This window comes from Takifugu flavidus, chromosome 3 (genome assembly GCF_003711565.1).
Source record: "Takifugu flavidus isolate HTHZ2018 chromosome 3, ASM371156v2, whole genome shotgun sequence".
In the NCBI taxonomy this organism is placed as follows: Eukaryota; Metazoa; Chordata; class Actinopteri; order Tetraodontiformes; family Tetraodontidae; genus Takifugu; species Takifugu flavidus.
The window spans coordinates 5,864,515-5,890,364 of record NC_079522.1 but is presented as its reverse complement, the minus strand read 5'-3'; the positions used below and the strand labels follow the sequence as shown (position 1 = coordinate 5,890,364).

Below are 25,850 nucleotides of genomic sequence, written 5' to 3'. Positions count from 1 at the left end.
TTAAGATTGCAGATTAATTGTTTTTAATGGTTCTAAGGAAAGTCATGAAACAGCCTCTATTGTTCATTCTATGGAGATCAAAATTGTTGTTGTGAAAGATGGTGGCGTTTATTCTGGTGGTTGTTGGTAGAATAGCGTCATCTGTTGGACGTAATTTAACAATAAGCAATGACCACAGTCGCCTTGCTCTCCCCCTTTTGTCATAAGGCCCCCAATTTGAAAAGCACTACACTGATGTCTGCACAGCACAATCAACAATCGCACACTTTTAGCTGCACGTTGAACACATGATTGTTTTTATTGAAGCCAAACCATAGGGCAGTGACTATGTATTTTTGTGGTTACAGACAGGCGTACGTGTGCATTGCATTCAAGAGTTGACGGAGTCACACGCAGCACGTCCATACATGAAATAACTCAAGTGGCAAGTAATGATTGGAAAATATTGCAGTTTTTCCTATTTAATGTCTTTGTGCTACTTCCTTTTTTAGTCATATTTCCAACACAGCAACTTAGAAACATGAAAATAAATCACACTTGCAAAACCTGATGAACATCTTTCAAAATATAGTAATTTTACATGTATTTGCAACACTGATTTTATTTAATGGGTAAGACATAATATATGTCCATAATGTCCATGTTCAGGCAGTTTCCTCTTAGAAACAGCAAAAAAGATTAAAAAATAAAAAATATAACCACGTATCATGGGGTTAATTAAATTAAATAGCGTGGGGTTAATTAAAGTGTTATAAAAAGGTTCACCGCCAGGGGGAGACAAAACCATTAATATAACAATCACATCTGTCAACAAACTGCATTTTTAAAAACAATAATTAACCCTAACAATCACATTTTCTGCTTTTTCTTCACTTCGGAATAAACAGCCTTATCCTGTGCAGACTGCGATTTCCCTACAAGGAGATCACATTTTTTTTATTATATTGTTTAAGAATTATTATTTTACAATCGTGTGTGTGTGTGTGTGTGGTGTGTGTGTGTGTGTGTATGTGTGTGTGTGTGGTGTGTGTGTGTGTGTGTGTGTGTGTGTGTGAGAGAGAGGTGTCACCTGCGGTGGACTGGATTGCCACGTTTGAATAAACCGCACTCTCTTCGGAATTTGGATTCCTCCCTATCGGAAGAATCACACACGTCTTTAAAGTGCGACGGCGCTACTTTCTGAACTTTCTGAGAATTTACTCACCTCCCTCAGCAGAGTTTTTGAGAAAAATCAAAGCATATTCGACCTCAGCAGGATCAGCTGTAACAGAAGCCCTGTTTTTGGCCGATCCTAGTGCAGAAAATTACATTTAAACATTTTTTTTAATGCGCCAAAGACCGATCAAAAAGGCACGTAAATGTGCTCTGACCATTTGGAGGAGCCGGATCTGTGTCGTTGAGGTTTGTCTTGTGGTCTGGACCAGAATGTCCGTTGGTGTTTGGGGACCTGATGGGCCACAACTCTGCAAAATGCAGCAAATTATTTGTTATTTGGGTGCTTCCTTCTTTAATTTTATGGGCTACTTGGATAAAGAAAACTCACGTTTTGCATAGCGGCCCAGAACAAGGAGAAAGAGCACAAACAGAGTGATACCACAAACCAGTCCAACAGTCAACCACACAGGAAACGGAGAGCTTGAACGCCGCTGAGACAACACTCAACTCTAGATCTGGATCGCCATTTCTTTTGAGATTTACTGTGAAAAATATTGGCAGCCTGACTGGTTTGCCACCTGGCACAGGTAAGGTCAGCCACTCACGTCCCAAATAAGGAGAAATGTTTATCTAAGAGAGAATGAGAATAAATGACCATATATCCAAAACTGAGACCATAACACCTGCAGATGTGCTTCCAGATAACAGATATGCACATATTACCAGTAGTTGACAGTCGATGTCTTTATTTTACTTTTTTATAGTGTATTAATTTGGAAGTTATAGTTTTAACTCAGCAACTTAAACATGATAACCATAAAACTGAATCCAAAACTTTTTTAATTTTCTGTGTACAAACAGGTCATTTCAAATATCATGCAGGACAGGAAACATTTTTTTAATAATGTATAAGATGGAATATTTAATAAACAGTATAGACAGAACAAAGAAATAACATTGGATTAGAGTTATTGATATACATAAAAATAAAGATCAGTAATTGTGACAGTCGGAATTGTATCAAGCACCACCTCCGTGTCTGACTGTTGGTGTGATGTTTCCAGGAAGTTTTCTCAAGTTTTCTTCGTTTTCTCTGAAATTTTGGGGGATGATCAAGGTTTTTTGTTTTTTTTTCTCCTTGTTGAATCCTGAAAACTGACCTGAACTGAGGGGAGGGGAGGGGAGGGGAGGTGAGGTGAGGGGGCTCCTCACTCTCAGTGAGTCAGGAGCCACTCTCACAGTGTTCTGGCTCCTCCTGTGTCAGTTCTCCACTTTCCCCTTGAGAAATGAAGCTGCTTGTTATATTTGTATACCATGAAAGCTAGTTTGAAACATGCTGCTACTTACAGCAAAGGTTCTCACCTTGTTGACGCCTTCTGTGAAGGACACACACTGCTATTCCAGCAGCAACAGTTAGGACACAAACTAGGATTATTCGCATGAATGAGACGATACCTACAGGACCAGCAAACATAAAAATATAATGTTGCTGCAAGTGCCAGTGAGAGACTGGTGCATAAAGGAATTGCTCTTTCCAACATGAACAGACCAGTTCTCTGGTTGGTTCATGGGTTTCTCAACTACAGCAGACACACATCAAACTTCTCTACACACCACTTGAGTCCGCCGCTGCTTCTCCAGTCTGGTTGACGCACTTCAACACTTTGGATGCCGACACCTCGCTGACAATGTTTCCAACTGTGCAGTTGAAGACGGTGTCTCCGTCCTCCTCCCTGATGGTGTATGTCAGACTGGGGCCAGTTATGGTTTGGTTCCTCACAGTCCTCACACCAGTGACCCCCCCAGTGGCCTCTGAGCTGCACTCCAGCAGAACGGTGCAGACGCGGGTCAGTGTGTCCCGAGTGGAGTTGGAGGTCAGGACAGGCAGAGCGGTCAGGACCTCTGGTGAGGCGTTCAAGAGCACACGAATGAGGGAAAGTTGATTTGAGAGCGAGAACTGTAGGTTATTAGGTTAGTGGAGGAAATCAGAAGAGTCTTACCATGTACGTGCAGAGTGACGGAGACTTATGGGTGTTGCTGCCATGGTAGACTAGTAAGGACGCTAAAACTGAATATACCAGAATCGCTGGGTTTCAGATTTTTCACTGTTAAACTGACGTTTGTGATGTTCAGGTACAATCTGTCCTTCAACTGCCCAGAGTAAGTAACTTTACCATCACGGTACACTGCAGCTACAGAGTTATTATATTTCCATGTTGCACGAGAGATGTTTCCACCTTGGAAACATGAAAGTTCCACGTCCTCTCCAACTTTTTTATGAATGACAGGCGAACTTTGACATTTCCAGTCCTCTGCACCTGAAACATGACAACACAGAGGTTCACACACACGTCTCACACGCTCGTGAACGTTAAAACACTCTTAAAACAGATTTAACACCAATGAGAGGAAAGATATTACAAATAGCACCTTAACTTCCTGAAACCTGTGCTTTTCTATATGTGCATCTGAGGCTTCGGGATCTTTTTCTCTTTTCTGTGCCGTTTGCGTCGTCACAACCCGTAAAAAAATTGTGCCTCACCTGCGATGCAGAGAATGAAAACCAGTCCAAAAATGCGAGTGATGAAGGGGCTCGGATGGGGAGCACAGCTGCCAATCATGTCTGCAGGAGAAAAGAATGATAGTTTAGAAGGGGAAACTGTGCTGTGACAGGAGAGTCTTGTGAGTTCCGGTCTGCTTCTGGAGCCACATTAACCTCACGGGAAACAGCAGAAATACTATACAAACTAACACTTTAAAAACCCAGCAGGCCAAAGTGTTGTACGAAAACACAAGATTGAATCTAAAATAGACCTCACAAGATATCTCCTCTGAGCTTATGTCATTTTAGAATTGTCAGAAGCAGCTGGTTGGCTGATCTAAGCGTGTGATTGTAACATTTTAGGGAGGTAGGGTGGGTGAAGCCATTGAGAGGCTTAAAATCAAATAAAAGAATTTTAAAATGGACACAAGATGACATGGAGTCACCAGTGTTGACACAGAAGGTTGGTCTCCCGGGTCGGATCTCAACCACTCCAGAGCTACCCCCCCCACCTCCCCCCAACCCCCCCACCCCCACCCCCACCCCCGGTACCCACCCAGCATTCTAAAGGAGACATTAGAATTTTATGGTCCGCTGCGTCAAACACAGCCATTAAATATAAAAGCAGAAGAATGACACTGACCAGAGTTGGTAGAAAAGCTAAAAACTCTCTAAAACCAGATTGTGCTTTTCCAGAAAATGACTGTAAATGATCTTCTCAAGGATTTTTGAAAGAAATGGCGGTCGTGGGCCTGAAGTTTGATAGAGTTGTGGGGTCCAGGGCTGGTTTCTTAATCAGAGGCTTGACCACTGCATGTTTAAGCATTTTGGGGAAAGTTGGAGAGTACAGAGCCCTATTTAGACCAGCGAAGACTGATGGAAAGACCTCTTTAAAGAGTGGAAGAGGGACCGCATCACTCGGGGACCTGGAAGGTTTCAGGTGGCCAACAATCTCCTCCAGGACGGACATGATAACAGGTTGCTGGAGGGGTCAGAGGCGGGAAATGTGACTGAAGCTCTTGAAGAGTAAGTGGTGTGTGTTTGTGGGCCGCACTCAAAGCAAACAAACCAAGAAGCAAAACAAAAACAACTGTTAAGATTGCAGATTAATTGTTTTTAATGGTTCTAAGGAAAGTCATGAAACAGCCTCTATTGTTCATTCTATGGAGATCAAAATTGTTGTTGTGAAAGATGGTGGCGTTTATTCTGGTGGTTGTTGGTAGAATAGCGTCATCTGTTGGACGTAATTTAACAATAAGCAATGACCACAGTCGCCTTGCTCTCCCCCTTTTGTCATAAGGCCCCAATTTGAAAAGCACTACACTGATGTCTGCACAGCACAATCAACAATCGCACACTTTTAGCTGCACGTTGAACACATGATTGTTTTTATTGAAGCCAAACCATAGGGCAGTGACTATGTATTTTTGTGGTTACAGACAGGCGTACGTGTGCATTGCATTCAAGAGTTGACGGAGTCACACGCAGCACGTCCATACATGAAATAACTCAAGTGGCAAGTAATGATTGGAAAATATTGCAGTTTTTCCTATTTAATGTCTTTGTGCTACTTCCTTTTTTTAGTCATATTTCCAACACAGCAACTTATAAACATGAAAATAAATCACACTTGCAAAACCTGATGAACATCTTTCAAAATATACACGTCTGTGCGAAGTAATTTTACATGTATTTGCAACACTGATTTTATTTAATGGGTAAGACATAATATATGTCCATAATGTCCATGTTCAGGCAGTTTCCTCTTAGAAACAGCAAAAAAGATTAAAAAATAAAAAATAAAACCACGTATCATGGGGTTAATTAAATTAAATAGCGTGGGGTTCATTAAACTGTTATAAAAAGGTTCACCGCCAGGGGGAGACAAAACCATTAATATAACAATCACATCTGTCAACAAACTGCATTTTTAAAAACAATAATTACCCCTAACAATCACATTTTCTGCAACATTATTAATCTTTTTTCTTCACTTCGGAATAAACAGCCTCATCCTGTGCAGACTGCGATTTCCCTACAAGGAGATCAAATTTTTTTATTATATTGTTTAAGAATTATTATTTTACAATCGTGTGTGTGTGTGTGTGTGTGTGTGTGAGGTGTCACCTGCGGTGGACTGGATTGCCACGTTTGAATAAACCGCACTCTCTTCGGAATTTGGATTCCTCCCTATCGGAAGAATCACACACGTCTTTAAAGTGCGACGGCGCTACTTTCTGAACTTTTTGAGAACTTACTCACCTCCCTCAGCAGAGTTTTTGAGAAAAATCAAAGCATATTCGACCTCAGCAGGATCAGCTGTAACAGAAGCCCTGTTGTTGGCCGATCCTAGTGCAGAAAATTACATTAAAATTTTTTTAATGCGCCAAAGACCGATCAAAAAGGCACGTAAATGTGCTCTGACCATTTGGAGGAGCCGGATCTGTGTCGTTGAGGTTTGTCTTGTGGTCTGGACCAGAATGTCCGTTGGTGTTTGGGGACCTGATGGGCCACAACTCTGCAAAATACAGCAAATTATTTGTTATTTGGGTGCTTCCTTCTTTAATTTTATGGGCTACTTGGATAAAGAAAACTCACGTTTTGCATAGCGGCCCAGAACAAGGAGAAAGAGCACAAACAGAGTGATACCACAAACCAGTCCAACAGTCAACCACACAGGAAACGGAGAGCTTGAACGCCGCTGAGACAACACCAGCGCTACATAGATAATTCACATTATTATTAATTCCCAACCTGTGCTGTGGTGGGCACACTTCTCACAACTCACTCACCTTTTATCGACATCCAGCTTGCTGGCGATGTTGAGCCTGCCGACCGCTGCATCCTGCCTTTCCTCCCACATTTGTAAAAACCTTCATCGGACTTTGAAACAGCAGGGATGAAAAACTCCCCCCGGGTGTCATTTTGGATGAGTTTGTCATTTTTGTAGAAAGAAATAACAGCAAGGTTTAGTTCTGTCTTCCACTTGCACCGGAGGGTGACGGGCTGTCCCTCAGTCACAGGGTGAACGGGAAAGTCCACGATGGCATCGTTATCTGGAAAAAGGGAATTATATTACATTTCTGGTAATTGGGTGTCTTGCTGCATAATTCATTTACACTTTAATGATTAGTCACACGAGATATTTAATTATCTAATTTGTATGAACACTAAGCCTCACCCTCTTTAATTGCTTCTAGAAATAAGCCTTAGACTTTAACTAGCTTTAAACTGTCCAGAAAAACCAAGCATGTCCTGATCAAGCAACATCTTATGATCTAGAGAAAGCTTGCTTGCATGCTAAGCTTGCAGCTGATGCCCTTGGGGTAGATTGCCTCTGAAAAGTGATGACATATGCTCAAATCATTCCAATAAATTTAGTTGAAATAGTGTCGTGTAATGTAGGTAAGAAAGTGGTAAAACAGACTCACGGGTTCCGCTGATGTTGACTGCATTACTGAAGAGTCCTGTTGCGGTCTCACACCAGTACACCCCGTCGATGGATTTCTGCCCATTGATGTAGCATGTGGGTCCAGTCATTGACCCCCAGGCGGCGCAACGGGTCAGGTAACCGGAGGAGGAAAACCTTTTGACTGTCCACTCAGCTGAGTCTCTGGCGCAGGTCAGCGACAGCGACATTGTGTCCGTGATAAAGTGTTGTGCTCGGTCAGGGCTCACGGAGAGGGTCGCTGCAGACTGAACATCTCAAAAACAAAATATATTAAGTCAGCATAAACATAGTCTAGGTGAAAGATACCAACACTGACGATACCAAACTACTAAACTAGATGCAAAACTTCACCTTGGCTAATTAGCAGAAATGAATTTTCAAACTAAGTACAATTATTATAAAGACAGCTTAATATTTGTTCTGTTTTGTAGGGGAAAACCAAAACCAAAGATAAATCCTCACCTCCAGACCAGACAAACTTTACTTTACTGGGGTGAGTGAACGATTGAGGATTTCCTCTTGCAGCTTTACAGACATATCCTGCCGTCTGTGCCTGTCCGTAAACAATAAAATAAGGCTGTTCGGTCCCATTGCTGCTGCCAGGTAACGGTTCCATGGTGTAAAACTTGATGGGTAAATTGGGAATGGCCTTGTACCAGTAGAACCTCCAACCCACATCTGGATATTTGACACTGCAGTTCAGGGTAACAGAGTCTCCAGAACTCAGCCATGATGGAGACACTGTGAGGTTAGGTTCCAGTTTATCTGCAGACATTCGGACAAAACCGACCAGTGTTATTTGTGGACAAATGTCTCATACATGAGTGTGTCTAAAGGACTTACTGTTGGACACTCTTAGATTAAAGGCAGGGCTCCATGCCGTCCACGACGTTTCGTTCTTCATTTGGCCCAAACACCTGTAATTCCCATTGTGCGATCCTGTAGCGTAGTTGATTCTGTGTTCATTTTTAGACTGAATGTCAGTGGCGTCGGGGACTATCCATTGATAGATCCATTCGAAATCCTCTCCACCTTCAATTCTACACCAGAGCGTGAGTGCCTCCCCGTAGTATATCTCCGGCCAGCTGGGCTGCAGGGTCACCGCAGCTGCGCTTGTAACTGAAAGCGTTTAAAAATCACATCATTTGCCTTAATTGTGTTTTGATTCCAATTTATCAATATTGCCTATACCGATTGGGTTACTGTACTCGGTGTAGTAAACCGGGTTTCCTCTTCCTCCCCTGCACCAGTACACGCCCCCCTGTGATGTGCTGATTCTGTCATTTGAGAGGAAGGCCACATCTTGTGCGGTTAAGCTATCCTTTTTCTTGCCTCTATACCAGAAGAACTTCCAACCATGGGATGGTATAATGGTAGAACATGTCAGGGTGACCTTTCCTCCAGCTGCAGCTGCATCTTTCCTTAGTTCTGCTTTTGGTCTGTATGCTGTGGACGTCAGAGCAACCGGAATAGTTAGCATCCATCAGTTCAACCCAGAGCGGCTGTAGTATTACTTACGGTCCACTTTCACCCTTATCGGTTGGGATTCATCACCCGTGCCGAGTTTGCACGTGTAAGAGCTGTCGGACTGTAGCTGGATGCCAATTTCAGCAGCATTTTCTGACATCATCAGCGTCCGCTGGTTTGGGTCCGTTACGATGAGTGACCTGTTCTTGTAGAAGGTGGCTGTTGTCATGTCTGTCTGAAGCCGGTGCCGACAGCGCAGGGGCACCGTTTCACCTCGATACAATATGGCCGCCGGGTGTTGGAGGATCAAATTCCTGTCTGCCAACACAACTGTGTCATGTAGGTTGGTGCGCTTTCACCATTCATTTAAATGCTGTTAAGAAATAGCTGCGCTAATACAAGTAACTTTTATGCAACTTCTTTGCTAGTTTTTAGCCACTAAAGAGAGGCTAAAATATGATACTGAAATGCTTCCTGTCATTCTGGTGAATGCTCCAGCTCTTCTCTTGTTTAGCAGCTGTCTTAGCCCTTCTCTTGTTTTTGGTTTTTATTTATTTATTTTTTTGCCATGAATAACACCCAAAACCACCTTAAGATGAAACCAAAACACTTATAAAGGTCTAAATTCTGATCAGGTGCAGATCTCAAACTAGATGTAAAATCTAGCTGCTTGAAAGTAAAACCTGCAATTATAGCTCAACAGGACTTACCTGATACAGTGAGAGAAACTACATTAGACTCCTTTGTAGTTCTCCACTGTATATTATAACCAATGCAGGCGTATTGTCCACCCTGGTTTGTTGTCAGCAGTTGTACCATGTGGGTCTTGAGTCTGCTAAATGGGTAAAGGTCCTGACCATCCTTCCTTATTGCATAATGCCAGTCTGCGTCTTTTTCTTCTCTCATGTCACACATGAGCTTCACGGACTCGCCGGTGAAAAAAGTGGACCAGTCTGGCTCCACAGTCAGCACTAGAGGCCAACAGAAGCATGGGGTGAAGCTAAAGGAGACAGGAACGACACTGGCGAAGACGCAACCTTACCTTGAAGTTGTCCATGGAGCGGCAACATCATCAGCACTAAAAAATTCAGATAATTCCCAAATCAAACTGGGAACACATCAGGTGTTTAACATGCTGACAGTATGAAAGGACTCTGGTCCTACTGGTACTTACAGAAAAGCCCCAGCAGGTGTGGAAAAGCCTGTCCCATTTTAAAATCCAGCACTGAGATGCAAATTTGAGCAGAATGAGCACCAAACGTTCCCGTCTGAGGAGAAATCAGGAAGTGTTGACTATATACTGGGGTAGACTCTTCTCAACTTCTTGTGTCAGCGCTTCCTTCCTTTTTCAACTTATCTTGATTTTTATTTTGGTCTTTGAGTCTCAACTTTAAATAGCTGTTTAAACTCCATCGCCAACATAAAAACAATCAGAAATCCACCAATCACCAGTTGGTCTCAGATGGGATTGAGCCTTTCCGTACTGGGCACGGAATGGACAACAACGGTTGGAGAGGGTTTGCTGGGATTACATCATTTAAGCCCTTGAAAACTGGAAGTAATGATTGGAAAATATTGCAGTTTTTTCTATTTAATGTCTTTGTGCTACTTCCTTTTTTTAGTCATATTTCCAACACAGCAACTTATAAACATGAAAATAAATCACACTTGCAAAACCTGATGAACATCTTATGATCTAGAGAAAGCTTGCTTGCATGCTAAGCTTGCAGCTGATGCCCTTGGGGTAGATTGCCTCTGAAAAGTGATGACATATGCTCAGATCATTCCAATAAATTAGTTGAAATAGTGTCGTGTAATGTAGGTAAGAAAGTGGTAAAACAGACTCACAGGTTCCGCTGATGTTGACTGCATTACTGAAGAGTCCTGTTGCGGTCTCACACCAGTACACCCCGTCGATGGATATCTGCCCATTGATGTAGCATGTGGGTCCAGTCATTGACCCCCAGGCGGCGCAACGGGTCAGGTAACCGGAGGAGGAAAACCTTTTGACTGTCCACTCAGCTGAGTCTCCGGCGCAGGTCAGCGACAGCGACATTGTGTCCGTGATAAAGTGTTGTGCTCGGTCAGGGCTCACGGAGAGGGTCGCTGCAGACTGAACATCTCAAAAACAAAATATATTAAGTCAGCATAAACATAGTCTAGGTGAAAGATACCAACACTGACGATACCAAACTACTAAACTAGATGCAAAACTTCACCTTGGCTAATTAGCAGAAATGAATTTTCAAACTAAGTACAATTATTATAAAGACAGCTTAATATTTGTTCTGTTTTGTAGGGGAAAACCAAAACCAAAGATAAATCCTCACCTCCAGACCAGACAAACTTTACTTTACTGGGGTGAGTGAACGATTGAGGATTTCCTCTTGCAGCTTTACACATATCCTGCCGTCTGTGTCTGTCCGTAAACAATAAAATAAGGCTGTTCGGTCCCATTGCTGCTGCCAGGTAACGGTTCCATGGTGTAAAACTTGATGGGTAAATTGGGAATGGCCTTGTACCAGTAGAACCTCCAACCCACATCTGGATATTTGACACTGCAGTTCAGGGTAACAGAGTCTCCAGAACTCAGCCATGATGGAGACACTGTGAGGTTAGGTTCCAGTTTATCTGCAGACATTCGGACAAAACCGACCAGTGTTATTTGTGGACAAATGTCTCATACATGAGTGTGTCTAAAGGACTTACTGTTGGACACTCTTAGATTAAAGGCAGGGCTCCATGCCGTCCACGACGTTTCGTTCTTCATTTGGCCCAAACACCTGTAATTCCCATTGTGCGATCCTGTAGCGTAGTTGATTCTGTATTCATTTTTAGACTGAATGTCAGTGGCGTTGGGGACTATCCAGTGATAGATCCATTCGAAATCCTCTCCACCTTCAATTCTACACCAGAGCGTGAGTGCCTCCCCGTAGTATATCTCCGGCCAGCTGGGCTGCAGGGTCACCGCAGCTGCACTTGTAACTGAAAGCGTTTAAAAATCACATCATTTGCCTTAATTGTGTTTTGATTCCAATTTATCAATATTGCCTATACCGATTGGGTTACTGTACTCGGTGTAGTAAACCGGGTTTCCTCTTCCTCCCCTGCACCAGTACACGCCCCCCTGTGATGTGCTGATTCTGTCATTTGAGAGGAAGGCCACATCTTGTGCGGTTAAGCTATCCTTTTTCTTGCCTCTATACCAGAAGAACTTCCAACCATGGGATGGTATAATGGTAGAACACGTCAGGGTGACCTTTCCTCCAGCTGCAGCTGCATCTTTCCTTAGTTCTGCTTTTGGTCTGTATGCTGTGGACGTCAGAGCAACCGGAATAGTTAGCATCCATCAGTTCAACCCAGAGCGGCTGTAGTATTACTTACGGTCCACTTTCACCCTTATCGGTTGGGATTCATCACCCGTGCCGAGTTTGCACGTGTAAGAGCTGTCGGACTGTAGCTGGATGCCAATTTCAGCAGCATTTTCTGACATCATCAGCGTCCGCTGGTTTGGGTCCGTTACGATGAGTGACCTGTTCTTGTAGAAGGTGGCTGTTGTCATGTCTGTCTGAAGCCGGTGCCGACAGCGCAGGGGCACCGTTTCACCTCGATACAATATGGCCGCCGGGTGTTGGAGGATCAAATTCCTGTCTGCCAACACAACTGTGTCATGTAGGTTGTTGCGCTTTCACCATTCATTTAAATGCTGTTAAGAAATAGCTGCGCTAATACAAGTAACTTTTATGCAACTTCTTTGCTAGTTTTTAGCCACTAAAGAGAGGCTAAAATATGATACTGAAATGCTTCCTGTCATTCTGGGGAATGCTCCAGCTCTTCTCTTGTTTAGCAGCTGTCTTAGCCCTTCTCTTGTTTTTGGTTTTTATTTATTTATTTTTTTGCCATGAATAACACCCAAAACCACCTTAAGATGAAACCAAAACACTTATAAAGGTCTAAATTCTGATCAGGTGCAGATCTCAAACTAGATGTAAAATCTAGCTGCTTGAAAGTAAAACCTGCAATTATAGCTCAACAGGACTTACCTGATACAGTGAGAGAAACTACATTAGACTCCTTTGTAGTTCTCCACTGTATATTATAACCAATGCAGGCGTATTGTCCACCCTGGTTTGTTGTCTGCAGTTGTACCATGTGGGTCTTGAGTCTGCTAAATGGGTAAAGGTCCTGACCATCCTTCCTTATTGCATAATGCCAGTCTGCGTCTTTTTCTTCTCTCATGTCACACATGAGCTTCACGGACTCGCCGGTGAAAAAAGTGGACCAGTCTGGCTCCACAGTCAGCACTAGAGGCCAACAGAAGCATGGGGTGAAGCTAAAGGAGACAGGAACGACACTGGCGAAGACGCAACCTTACCTTGAAGTTGTCCATAGAGCGGCAACATCATCAGCACTAAAAAATTCAGATAATTCCCAAATCAAACTGGGAACACATCAGGTGTTTAACATGCTGACAGTATGAAAGGACTCTGGTCCTACTGGTACTTACAGAAAAGCCCCAGCAGGTGTGGAAAAGCCTGTCCCATTTTAAAATCCAGCACTGAGATGTGTGCAAATTTGAGCAGAATGAGCACCAAACGTTCCCGTCTGAGGAGAAATCAGGAAGTGTTGACTATATACTGGGGTAGACTCTTCTCAACTTCTTGTGTCAGCGCTTCCTTCCTTTTTCAACTTATCTTGATTTTTATTTTGGTCTTTGAGTCTCAACTTTAAATAGCTGTTTAAACTCCATCGCCAACATAAAAACAATCAGAAATCCACCAATCACCAGTTGGTCTCAGATGGGATTGAGCCTTTCCGTACTGGGCACGGAATGGACAACAACGGTTGGAGAGGGTTTGCTGGGATTACATCATTTAAGCCCTTGAAAACTGGAAGTAATGATTGGAAAATATTGCAGTTTTTTTATTTAATGTCTTTGTGCTACTTCCTTTTTTTAGTCATATTTCCAACACAGCAACTTATAAACATGAAAATAAATCACACTTGCAAAACCTGATGAACATCTTTCAAAATATACACGTCTGTGCGAAGTAATGTTACATGTATTTGCAACACTGATTTTATTTAATGGGTAAGACATAATATATGTCCATAATGTCCATGTTCAGGCAGTTTCCTCTTAGAAACAGCAAAAAAGATTAAAAAATAAAAAATATAACCACGTATCATGAGGTTAATTAAATTAAATAGCGTAGGGTTAATTAAAGTGTTATAAAAGGTTCACCGCCAGGGGGAGACAAAACCATTAATATAACAATCACATCTGTCAACAAACTGCATTTTTAAAAGCAATAATTAACCCTAACAATCACATGTTCTGCTTTTTCTTCACTTCGGAATAAACAGCCTCATCCTGTGCAGACTGCGATTTCCCTACAAGGAGATCAATTTTTTTTATTATATTGTTTAAGAATTATTATTTTACAATCGTGTGTGTGTGTGTGTGTGTGTGTGTGTGTGTGTGTGAGGTGTCACCTGCGGTGGACTGGATTGCCACGTTTGAATAAACCACACTCTCTTCGGAATTTGGATTCCTCCCTATCGGAAGAATCACACACGTCTTTAAAGTGCGACAGCGCTACTTTCTGAACTTTCTGAGAACTTACTCACCTCCCTCAGCAGATTTTTTGAGAAAAATCAAAGCATATTCGACCTCAGCAGGATCATCTGTAACAGAAGCCCTGTTGTTGGCCGATCCTAGTGCAGAAAATTACATTACAATTTTTTTTTAATGCGCCAAAGACCGAGCGGCCCAGAACAAGGAGAAAGAGCACAAACAGAGTGATACCACAAACCAGTCCAACAGTCAACCACACAGGAAACGGAGAGCTTGAACGCCGCTGAGACAACACCAGCGCTACATAGATAATTCACGTTATTATTAATTCTTCAGTAACACTTTCACAGCTTTTTTACAGAAATCCAGTTTGAGTCAGAGAAGCTGACCAACGCTCAAACAACATGGCGGTCTATAGAGCCGATCATATTGCTAAATGTACAAGATGAATCCTAGCAGCACAGGGTCCAACTCCCCAGCAACCAAATTAAGCAACCAGGCTAAAAACAGGAACAACCAGAAGGGCGTTGCAGGTCAGGGGTGCTCAAGCTTTATAGCCTGAGACTTTTAAAAATGACAGTCAAAATTATCTACTGACATGTTAGTTGTATACATCACCATTAACACCCACAACAGAGTGCAGAGTCACTAGTTTTCAGCCTTTATTAATCAGTCAACCAGACAGGAACACAGGTTGTGTGATAACCACAACTTGCTCAAAAAACCTGTTGTGAAACAACCAACATCTCGCGACCTCAGTCCTCTTCACACACGTTCCACGCTCCCAATCACAACTGATCATCTGGTCAAGACAAGACAAATAAGCAGAAGAACAGAAATACATGTGACATACATGCACACACACACACACACACACTGGTGGAGTCAGCAGCAACAAAATCTCCCATTTCTAAGAAAAATACGAAAGGTTGTTATTAATAGATTAGGTCTGTGTGTGTGTGTGTGTGTGTGTGTGTGTGGGGGGGGGTGGGGTGACAGATACGGATATTTATAGAAACACAGAACCGAGTTCAATTGAGATTGCTTCAATTCAGGACGCATTAGTTGCCAATTAAAGAACGATTCCGTATTTTACGGGACTGGTGGCATCTGTAGATTAATGTCGATACTGGCTTGATACTTGCGCGGTTTCTACGCGGTTTACTGCGCATGTGCAGTGTCCAGGTGTCCAGCCACTCACACGTGGGGAGTTTATTTATTGGAGTTTACCTGTAATATTTGGCGCTTCGTCATATGAACTACCCGCAGTGTAATTTAAAGTAGTCACTGAAACGTGGAAGCCGTTTATTCTTATCCAAATCTGAAAGAATATGTGCCGGTATCGTGTTGGGGGGGCCAACACGATACCGTGTTGACATCCACTAAAGTGGACTCAGAGCTCACCTGCAGAGTGTCTGACCTGGACCAGAGTTGAGCAGAAGTGGCTTCTCTTAGTGGTAGAAAATGAGATCACAGGTAGGAAAAAATGACTGAATTTTTCAGATCATCGTGAAAATGTCTTTCTAAATCTGGCTTTGCTAGCGAGTTGTAATGTACAAACCTGTGACCACATAGCAACAGCAGTCATGAAACAGTCAGTAACATACGCTCAGCATATTTGCATTTTGAAACTGTTCCTTGAAGCCATGTTTGTGACTTTATTTTTGATGCACTTCCTTTTTTTTTTTAGCTTTATTTATCGCAAAGAACCAAAGCACAGGACCGTGATGCTGATGCTGCTCCTGTGGTGACACAAAGGTCTACACAAGGTACGGTACAACACTCAACTCTAGATCTGGATCGCCATTTCTTTTGTCATTTACTGTGAAAAATATTGGCAGCCACCTGGCACAGGTAAGGTCAGCCACTCCCGTCCCAAATAAGGAGAAATGTTTATGTAAGAGAGAATGAGAATAAATGACCATATATCCAAAACTGAGACCATAACACCTGCAGATGTGCTTCCAGATAACAGATATGCACATATTACCAGTAGTTGACAGTCGATGTCTTTATTTTACTTTTTTATAGTGTATTAATTTGGAAGTTATAGTTTTAACTCAGCAACTTAAACATGATAACCATAAAACTGAATCCAAAACTTTTTTAATTTTCTGTGTACAAACAGGTCATTTCAAATATCATGCAGGACAGGAAACATTTTTTTAATAATGTATAAGATGGAATATTTAATAAACAGTATAGAGAGAGCAAAGAAATAACATTGAATTAGAGTTATTGATATACATAAAAATAAAGATCAGTAATTGTGACAGTCGGAATTGTATCAAGCACCACCTCCGTGTCTGACTGTTGGTGTGATGTTTCCAGGAAGTTTTCTCAAGTTTTCTCTGAAATTTTGGGGGATGATCAAGTTGGGTTTTTTTTTTTCTCCTTGTTGAATCCTGAAAACTGACCTGGACTGAGGTGAGGTGAGGTGAGGTGAGGTGAGGTGAGGGGAGGGGAGGGGAGGGGAGGGGAGGGGAGGGGGCTCCTCACTCTCAGTGAGTCAGGAGCCACTCTCACAGCGTTCTGGCTCCTCCTGTCTCAGTTCTCCACTTTCCCCTTGAGAAATGAAGCTGCTTGTTATATTTGTATACCATGAAAGCTAGTTTGAAACATGCTGCTACTTACAGCAAAGGTTCTCACCTTGTTGAGGCCTTCTCTGAAGGACACACACTGCTATTCCAGCAGCAACAGTTAGGACACAAACTAGGATTATTCGCATGAATGAGACGATACCTACAGGACCAGCAAACAGAAAAATATAATGTTGCTGCAAGTGCCAGTGAGAGACTGGTGCATAAAGGAATTGCTCTTTCCAGCATGAATAGACCAGTTCTCTGGTTGGTTCATGGGTTTCTCAACTACAGCAGACACACATCAAACTTCTCTACACACCACTTGAGTCCGCCGCTGCTTCTCCAGTCTGGTTGATGCACTTCAACACTTTGGACTCCGACACCTCGCTGACAATGTTTCCAACTGTGCATTTGAAGACGGTGTCTCCGTCCTCCTCCCTGATGGTGTATGTCAGACTGGGGCCAGTTATGGTTTGGTTCCTCACAGTCCATCTGTACGTGACCCCCCCAGTGGCCTCTGAGCTGCACTCCAGCAGAACGGTGCAGACGCGGGTCAATGTGTCCCGAGTGGAGTTGGAGGTCAGGACAGGCAGAGCGGTCAGGACCTCTGGTGAGGCGTTCAAGAGCACACGAATGAGGGAAAGTTGATTTGAGAGCGAGAACTGTAGGTTATTAGGTTAGTGGAGGAAATCAGAAGAGTCTTACCATGTACCTGCAGAGAGAAGGAGACTGATGGGTGTTGTTGCCGTGGTGGACCAGTAACAAGGATAAAACTGAATATACCAGAATCGCTGGGTTTCAGATTTTTCACTGTTAAACTGAAGTTTGTGATGTTCAGGTACAATCTGTCCTTCCACTGCCCAGAGTAAGTAACTTCACCATCACTGAACACTGCAGCTACAGAGTTATTATAGTTCCATGTTGCACGAAAGATGTTTCCACCTTGGAAATATAAAAGTTCCACGTCCTCTCCAACTTTTTTATGAATGACAGGTGAACTTTGACATTTCCAGTCCTCTGCACCTGAAACATGACAACACAGAGGTTCACACACGTCTCACACGCTCATGAACGTTGTAGCTCCATTTATGCTGTTTACTTCCCTACTCCTGACCTCTGATGTCCTGGTGAGTTAGCCTGGCGTTTCATCTGAACAGAAGTCCAACTTTGCGACATTAACTTTTCTATTGACAATGTAGAATTCATCTTATGGAGTCGTTTGGTTGCAGGGTTTTTAAAATAATGCCAAAACCACAAACCTCAAAAGTGGAACATAAAGGTCAGGCGGAGCTCAGTGTTAGCGCTGCTGCTTTTGCGGAAATGTTTCGTCACCAAAATTTAATGTCAAACAACCGACACAACTAAGGGTCAATGTGTCCCGAGTGGAGTTGGAGGTCAGGACAGGCAGAGCCGTCAGGACCTCTGGTGAGGCGTTTAAGAGCACACGAATGAGGGAAAGTTGATTTGAGAGCAAGAACTGTAGGTTATTAGGTTAGTGGAGGAAATCAGAAGAGTCTTACCATGTACCTGCAGAGTGACGGAGACTGATGGGTGTTGTTGCCGTGGTGGACCAGTAACGAAGATAAAACTGAATATACCAGAATCGCTGGGTTTCAGATTTTTCACTGTTAAACTGACGTTTGTGATGTTCAGGTACAATCTGTCCTTCCACTGCCCATAGTAAGTAACTTCACCATCACTGAACACTGCAGCTACAGAGTTATTATATCTCCGTGCTGCATGCAAGATAAAAGTTCCACGTCCTCTCCAACTTTTTTATGAATGACAGGCGAACTTTGACATTTCGAGTCCTCTGCACCTGAAACACGACAACACAGAGGTTCACACACATCTGAGGCTTCGGGATCTTTTTCTCTTTTCTGTGCCGTTTGCGTCGTCACAACCCGTAAAAAAATTGTGCCTCACCTGCGATGCAGAGAATGAAAACCAGTCCAAAAATGCGAGTGATGAAGGGGCTCGGATGGGGAGCACAGCTGCCAATCATGTCTGCGGGAGAAAAGAATGATAGTTTAGAAGGGGAAACTGTGCTGTGACAGGAGAGTCTTGTGAGTTCCGGTCTGCTTCTGCTGGCACATTAATCTCACGGGAAACAGCAGAAATACTATACAAACTAACACTTTAAAAACCCAGCAGGCCAAAGTGTCGTACGAAAACACAAGATTGAATCTAAAATAGACCTCACAGGATGTCTCCTCTGAGCTTATGTCATTTTAGAATTCTCAGAAGCAGCTGGTTGGCTGATCAAATCTAGAGGCTTTGTTTTTTGTTTTTTTAGTCGCCTTGGTTGAAAGAAACTTGACTTCACAACTGCACTGTCATGACCGTTGAGATTCAGTCCTGGATCCATTCATACCCCGAGAGTTTTGATTGCTGATTTTGAGTATTGAGCCAGTGAACCCAAATCTATGGGAGGAGTCCAAGTGCCCACCAAAAACCATCACGCCTGTCTTATTTTCACAGAATTTTAATAAACTTTCATGCTATCCAGGCCTTTAAAGCATTAAACACTTGAAGAGTGTTCCTGTGGAAGGTGCATTATTCTTTTTGAGGGGCCAGTAAATCTGACAGACATCAGCATAGCAGTGGTTGGTCTGCCGGGTCGGATCTCAACCACTCCAGAGCTGACCCCCCCCCCCCGGTACCTCCCCAGCATTCTAAAGGAGACATTAGAATTAGAATTTTATGGTCAAGGTTTCCCTTGCCCGGATGCGGGTCACCGGGGCCCCCTCCTGGAGCCAGGCCTGGGGGTGGGGCACGTTGGCGAGCGCCTGGTGGCCGGACCTCTGCCCATGGAGTCCGGCCGGGCACAGCCGAAGAGGCAACATGGGACCCCCTTCCCGTGGGCTCACCACCTGCAGGAGGGGCCAAGGGGGTCGGGTGCATTGTGTTTTGGGTAGCAGCCGAGGCAGGGACCTTGGCAGTCTGATCCCCGGCTGCATAAACTGGCTCTAGGACATGGAATGTCACCTCTCTGGTGGGAAAGGAGCCTGAGTTGGTGCGCGAGGTTGAGAAGTTCCGACTAGATACAGTTGGCCTCACCTCGACGCACAGCAAGGGCTCTGGAACCAGTCTTCTCGAGAGGGGTTGGACTCTCTACCACTCTGGAGTTGCCGATGGTGAGAGGCGACGGGCAAGGGTGGCAATTCTCATTGCTCCCCAGCTCAGTGCCTGTATATTGGAGTTTACCCTGGTGGTTGAGAGGGTAGCCTCCCTTCGCCTTCGGGTGGGGGGACGGATCCTGACTGTTGTTTGTGCCTATGGTCCAAACAGCAGTTCAGCATATGCACCCTTTTCGGAGTCCTTAGAGGGAGTGCTGGAGAGTGCTCCTTCTGGGGGCTCCCTCGTCCTCCTGGGTGACTTCAATGCTCACGTTGGCAATGACAGTGTGACCTGGAGAGGTGTGATTGGGAAGAACGGCCCCCCTGATCTGAACCCGAGTGGTGTTTTGTTATTGGACTTCTGTGCTCGTCTCAGATTGTCCATAACAAACACCTTGTTCAGACATAAAGGCGTCCACATGTGCACTTGGCACCAGGACGCCTTAGGCCGCAGATCGATGATCGACTTTGTGGTTGTGTCATCGGATTTGCGGCCGCATGTTCTGGACACTCGGGTGAAGAGAGGGGCGGAGCTGTCAACTGATCACCACCTGGTGGTGAGTTGGCTCCGATGGTGGGGAAGGATGCCGGAGACAGACCTGGCAGGCCAAACGTGTTGTGAGGGTCTGCTGGGAACGTCTGGCGGAGTCCCCTGTCAGAAGGAGCTTCAACTCACGCCTCCGGGAGAGCTTTGACCATGTCCCGGGGGAGGCGGGGGACATTGAGTCCGAGTGGACCATGTTCCGTGCCTCCATTGCTGAGGCGGCTGACCGGTGCTGTGGCCGCAAGGTGGTTGGTGCCTGTCGTGGCGGCAATGCCCGAACCCGCTGGTGGACACCAGCGGTGAGGGATGCCGTCAAACTGAAGAAGGAGTCGTATCGGGCCTTACTGGCCTGTGGGACTCCTGAGGCAGCAGATAGGTACCGGCGTGCCAAGTGGAGTGCAGCTACGGCAGTTGCCGAGGCAAAGATCCGGGCATGGGAAGAGTTCGGTGAGGCCATGGAGAACGACTTTCGGACAGCCTCGAAAAGGTTCTGGACCACCATCCGGCGTCTGAGGGGGGGGAAGCAGTGCACTGTTAACACTGTGGATAGTCGAACTTTGGATTCAGGAGGAGCAATGTGGTTTTCATCCTGGGCGTGGAACAGTGGACCAGCTCTACACCCTCAGCAGGGTCTTCGAGGGTGCATGGGAGTTTGCCCAACCAGTCCACATGTGTTTTGTGGACTTGGAGAAGGCATTCGACCGTGTCCCTCGGGGGGTCCTGTGGGGGGTTCTCCGAGTATGGGGTGCCGGGCCCCCTGATACGGGCCGTCCGCTCCCTGTACGATCGGTGCCAGAGTTTGGTCCGAATTGCTGGCAGTAAGTCGAACTCGTTTCCGGTGAGGGTTGGTCTCCGCCAGGACTGCCCTTTGTCACCGATTCTGTTCATAATTTTTATGGACCCAATTTGAAAAGCACTACACTGATGTCTGCACAGCACAATCAACAATTGCACACTTTTAGCTGCACGTTGAACACATGATTGTTTTTATTGAAGCCAAACCATAGGGCAGTGACTATGTATTTTTGTGGTTACAGACAGGCGTACGTGTGCATTGCATTCAAGAGTTGATGGAGTCACACGCAGCACGTCCATACATGAAATAACAAAAATGCATTTTTAAAAGCAATAATTAACCCTAACAATCACATTTTCTGCTTTTTCTTCATTTCGGAATAAACAGCCTCATCCTGTGCAGACTGCGATTTCCCTACAAGGAGATCAAATTTTTTTATTATATTGTTTAAGAATTATTATTTTACAATCGTGTGTGTGTGTGTGTGTGAGGTGTCACCTGCGGTGGACTGGATTGCCACGTTTGAATAAACCACACTCTCTTCGGAATTTGGATTCCTCCCTATCGGAAGAATCACACACGTCTTTAAAGTGCAACGGCGCTACTTTCTGAACTTTCTGAGAACTTACTCACCTCCTTCAGCAGAGTTTTTGAGAAAAATCAAAGCATATTCGACCTCAGCAGGATCAGCTGTAACAGAAGCCCTGATTTTGGCCGATCCTAGTGCAGAAAATTACATTAAAAAAATTTTAATGCGCCAAAGACCGATCAAAAAGGCACGTAAATGTGCTCTGACCATTTGGAGGAGCCGGATCTGTGTCATTGAGGTTTGTCTTGTGGTCTGGACCAGAATGTCCGTTGGTGTTTGGGGACCTGATGGGCCACAACTCTGCAAAATGCAGCAAATTATTTGTTATTTGGGTGCTTCCTTCTTTAATTTTATGGGCTACTTGGATAAAGAAAACTCACGTTTTGCATAGCGGCCCAGAACAAGGAGAAAGAGCACAAACAGAGTGATACCACAAACCAGTCCAACAGTCAACCACACAGGAAACGGAGAGCTTGAACGCCGCTGAGACAACACCAGCGCTACACAGATAATTCACGTTATTATTAATTCCCAACCTGTGCTGTGGTGGGCACACTTCTCACAACTCACTCACCTTTTATCGACATCCAGCTTGCTGGCGATGTTGAGCCTGCCGACCGCTGCATCCTGCCTCTCCTCCCACATTTGTAAAAACCTTCATCGGACTTTGAAACAGCAGGGATGAAAAACTCCCCCCGGGTGTCATTTTGGATGAGTTTGTCATTTTTGTAGAAAGAAATAACAGCAAGGTTTAGTTCTGTCGTCCACTTGCACCGGAGGGTGACGGGCTGTCCCTCAGTCACAGGGTGAACGGGAAAGTCCACGATGGCATTGTTATCTGGAAAAAGGGAATTATATTGCATTTCTGGTAATTGGGTGTCTTGCTGCATAATTCATTAACACTTTAATGATTAGTCACATGAGATATTTAATTATCTAACTTGTATGAACACTAAGCCTCACCCTCTTTAATTGCTTCTAGAAATAAGCCTTAGACTTTAACTAGCTTTAAACCGTCCAGAAAAACCAAGCATGTCCTGATCAAGCAACATCTTATGATCTAGAGAAAGCTTGCTTGCATGCTAAGCTTGCAGCTGATGCCCTTGGGGTAGATTGCCTCTGAAAAGTGATGACATATGCTCAAATCATTCCAATAAATTTAGTTGAAATAGTGTCGTGTAATGTAGGTAAGAAAGTGGTAAAACAGACTCACAGGTTCCGCTGATGTTGACTGCATTACTGAAGAGTCCTGTTGCGGTCTCGCACCAGTACACCCCGTTGATGAATGACTCCCCATTGATGTAGCATGTGGGTCCAGTCATTGACCCCCAGGTGGCGCAACGGGTCAGGTAACCGAAGGAGGAAAACCTTTTGACTGTCCACTCAGCTGAGTCTCCGGCGCAGGTCAGCGACATTGTGTCCGTGATAAAGTGTTGTGCTCGGTCAGGGCTCACGGAGAGGGTCGCTGCAGACTGAACATCTCAAAAACAAAATATATTAAGTCAGCATGAACATAGTCTAGGTGAAAGATACCAACACTGACGATACCAAACTACTAAACTAGATGCAAAACTTCACCTTGGCTAATTAGCAGAAATGAATTTTCAAACTAAGTACAATTATTATAAAGACAGCTTAATATTTGTTCTGTTTTGTAGGGGAAAACCAAAACCAAAGATAAATCCTCACCTCCAGACCAGACAAACTTTACTTCACTGTTGTAAGTGAACGATTGAGGATTTCCTCTTGCAGCTTTACAGACATATCCTGCCGTCTGTGTCTGTCCGTAAACAATAAAATAAGGCTGTTCGGTCCCATTGCTGCTGCCAGGCAACAGTTCCATGGTGTAAAACGTGATGGGTAAATTGGGAATGGCCTTGTACCAGTAGAACCTCCAACCCACATCTGGATATTTGACTCTGCAGTTCAGGGTAACAGAGTCTCCAGAACTCAGCCATGATGGAGACACTGTGAGGTTAGGTTTCAGTTTATCTGCAGACATTCGGACAAAACCGACCAGCGTTATTTGTGGACAAATGTCTCATACATGAGTGTGTCTAAAGGACTTACTGTTGGACACTCTTAGATTAAAGGCAGGGCTCCATGCCGTCGACGACGTTGTGTTCTTCATTTGGCCCAAACACATGTAATTCCCATTGTGCGATCCTGTAGCGTAGTTGATTCTGTGTTCATTTTTAGACTGAATGTCAGTGGCGTCGGGGACTATCCAGTGATAGATCCATTCGAAATCCTCTCCACCTTCAATTCTACACCAGAGCGTGAGTGCCTCCCCGTAGTATATCTCCGGCCAGCTGGGCTGCAGGGTCACCGCAGCTGCGCTTGTAACTGAAAGCGTTTAAAAATCACATCATTTGCCTTAATTGTGTTTTGATTCCAATTTATCAATATTGCCTATACCGATTGGGTTACTGTACTCGGTGTAGTAAACCAGGTTTCCTCTTCCTCCCCTGCACCAGTACACGCCCCCCTGTGATGTGCTGATTCTGTCATTTGAGAGGAAGGCCACATCTTGTGCGGTTAAGCTATCCTTTTTCTTGCCTCTATACCAGAAGAACTTCCAACCATGGGATGGTATAATGGTAGAACATGTCAGGGTGACCTTTCCTCCAGCTGCAGCTGCATCTTTCCTTAGTTCTGCTTTTGGTCTGTATGCTGTGGACATCAGAGCAACCGGAATAGTTAGCATCCATCAGTTCAACCCAGAGCGGCTGTAGTATTACTTACGGTCCACTTTCACCCTTATCGGTTGGGATTCATCACCCGTGCCGAGTTTGCACGTGTAAGAGCTGTCGGACTGTAGCTGGATGCTAATTTCAGCAGCATTTTCTGACATCATCAGCGTCCGCTGGTTTGGGTCCGTTACGATGAGTGACCTGTTCTTGTAGAAGGTGGCTGTTGTCATGTCTGTCTGAAGCCGGTGCCGACAGCGCAGGGGCACCGTTTCACCTCGATACAATATGGCCGCCGGGTGTTGGAGGATCAAATTCCTGTCTGCCAACACAACTGTGTCATGTAGGTTGATGCGCTTTCACCATTTTTTCACCATGCTGTTAAGAAATAGCTGGGCTAATACAAGTAACTTTTATGCAACTTCTTGCTAGTTTTTAGCCACTAAAGAGAGGCTAAAATATGATACTAAAATGCTTCCTGTCATTCTGGGGAATGCTCCAGCTCTTCTCTTGTTTAGCCGGCAGCTGTCTTAGCCCTTCTCTTGTTTTCGGTTTTTATTTATATTTTTTTTGCCATGAATAACACCCAAAACCACCTTAAGATGAAACCGAAACACTTATAAAGGTCTAAATTCTGATCAGGTGCAGATCTCAAACTAGATGTAAAATCTAGCTGCTTGAAAGTAAAACCTGCAATTATAGCTCAACAGGACTTACCTGATACAGTGAGAGAAACTACATTAGACTCCTTTGTAGATCCTCTCTGTATATTAAAACCAATGCAGGCGTATTGTCCACCCTGGTTTGTTGTCTGCAGTTGTACCATGTGGGTCTTGAGTCTGCTAAATGGGTAAAATTCCTGACCATCCTTCCATATTGCATATTGCCAGTCTGCGTCTTTTTCTTCTCTCTCATGTCACACATGAGCTTCACGGACTCACCGGTGAAAAAAGTGGACCAGTCTGGCTCCACAGTCAGCACTAGAGGCCAACAGAAGCATGGGGTGAAGCTAAAGGAGACAGGAACGACACTGGCGAAGACACAACCTTACCTTGAAGTTGTCCATAGAGCGGCAACATCATCAGCACTAAAAAATTCAAATAATTCCCAAATCAAACTGGGAACACATCAGGTGTTTAACATGCTGACAGTATGAAAGGACTCTGGTCCTACTGGTACTTACAGAAAAGCCCCAGCAGGTGTGGAAAAGCCTGTCCCATTTTAAAATCCAGCACTGAGATGTGTGCAAATTTGAGCAGAATGAGCACCAAACGTTCCCATCTGAGGAGAAATCAGGAAGTGTTGACTATATACTGGGGTAGACTCATCTCAGCTTC

General features: G+C 44.3%; 2 protein-coding genes and 1 long non-coding RNA gene across 3 annotated transcripts; all 3 read right to left on the bottom strand.

Annotated features, from left to right (window-relative positions):
• LOC130523207 (uncharacterized) lies at window positions 1-25,850 on the bottom strand. Its single transcript, XM_057028255.1, is given in 34 exon segments — window positions 1-914; window positions 1,070-1,132; window positions 1,205-1,291; window positions 1,371-1,463; window positions 1,544-2,433; window positions 2,518-2,610; window positions 2,770-3,057; window positions 3,156-3,473; window positions 3,698-3,778; window positions 5,825-5,887; window positions 5,960-6,046; window positions 6,123-6,215; window positions 6,296-6,415; window positions 6,490-6,753; window positions 7,129-7,401; window positions 7,611-7,913; window positions 7,992-8,594; window positions 8,667-8,933; window positions 9,326-9,586; window positions 9,658-9,693; window positions 9,790-9,883; window positions 14,112-14,174; window positions 14,290-14,333; window positions 22,031-22,123; window positions 22,204-22,323; window positions 22,398-22,661; window positions 23,037-23,303; window positions 23,513-23,815; window positions 23,894-24,169; window positions 24,242-24,496; window positions 24,569-24,835; window positions 25,231-25,493; window positions 25,565-25,600; window positions 25,697-25,850. Coding segments are annotated over 25 exon segments (4,899 nt in total). The 5' UTR covers window positions 25,340-25,493; window positions 25,565-25,600; window positions 25,697-25,850; the 3' UTR covers window positions 1-914; window positions 1,070-1,132; window positions 1,205-1,291; window positions 1,371-1,463; window positions 1,544-2,433; window positions 2,518-2,610; window positions 2,770-3,057; window positions 3,156-3,180.
• LOC130523210 (Fc receptor-like protein 4) lies at window positions 10,596-13,220 on the bottom strand. Its single transcript, XM_057028261.1, has 8 exons — window positions 13,123-13,220; window positions 12,991-13,056; window positions 12,659-12,919; window positions 12,000-12,266; window positions 11,673-11,927; window positions 11,325-11,600; window positions 10,946-11,246; window positions 10,596-10,736 (listed from the first exon to the last, which is right to left on the bottom strand). Exons 2-7 carry the CDS (start codon window positions 13,019-13,021, stop codon window positions 11,011-11,013), a joined length of 1,326 nt encoding a protein of 441 aa, XP_056884241.1. The 5' UTR covers window positions 13,022-13,056; window positions 13,123-13,220; the 3' UTR covers window positions 10,596-10,736; window positions 10,946-11,010.
• LOC130523216 (uncharacterized) lies at window positions 21,395-22,024 on the bottom strand. Its single transcript, XR_008949828.1, has 3 exons — window positions 21,868-22,024; window positions 21,733-21,795; window positions 21,395-21,648 (listed from the first exon to the last, which is right to left on the bottom strand). It is a non-coding gene; the product is annotated as an uncharacterized LOC130523216 (long non-coding RNA).

Coding starts and splice junctions, on each gene's coding strand:
- LOC130523210 (XM_057028261.1), bottom strand. CDS start 13,021: ATGATGTTGCCGCTCTATGGACAACTTCAAG. Junction 12,267..12,658: donor AGTTTCTCTCACTGTATCAG/GTAAGTCCTGTT, acceptor TTGTGTTGGCAG/ACAGGAATTTGATCCTCCAA. Junction 11,928..11,999: donor GATAAGGGTGAAAGTGGACC/GTAAGTAATACT, acceptor TGACGTCCACAG/CATACAGACCAAAAGCAGAA.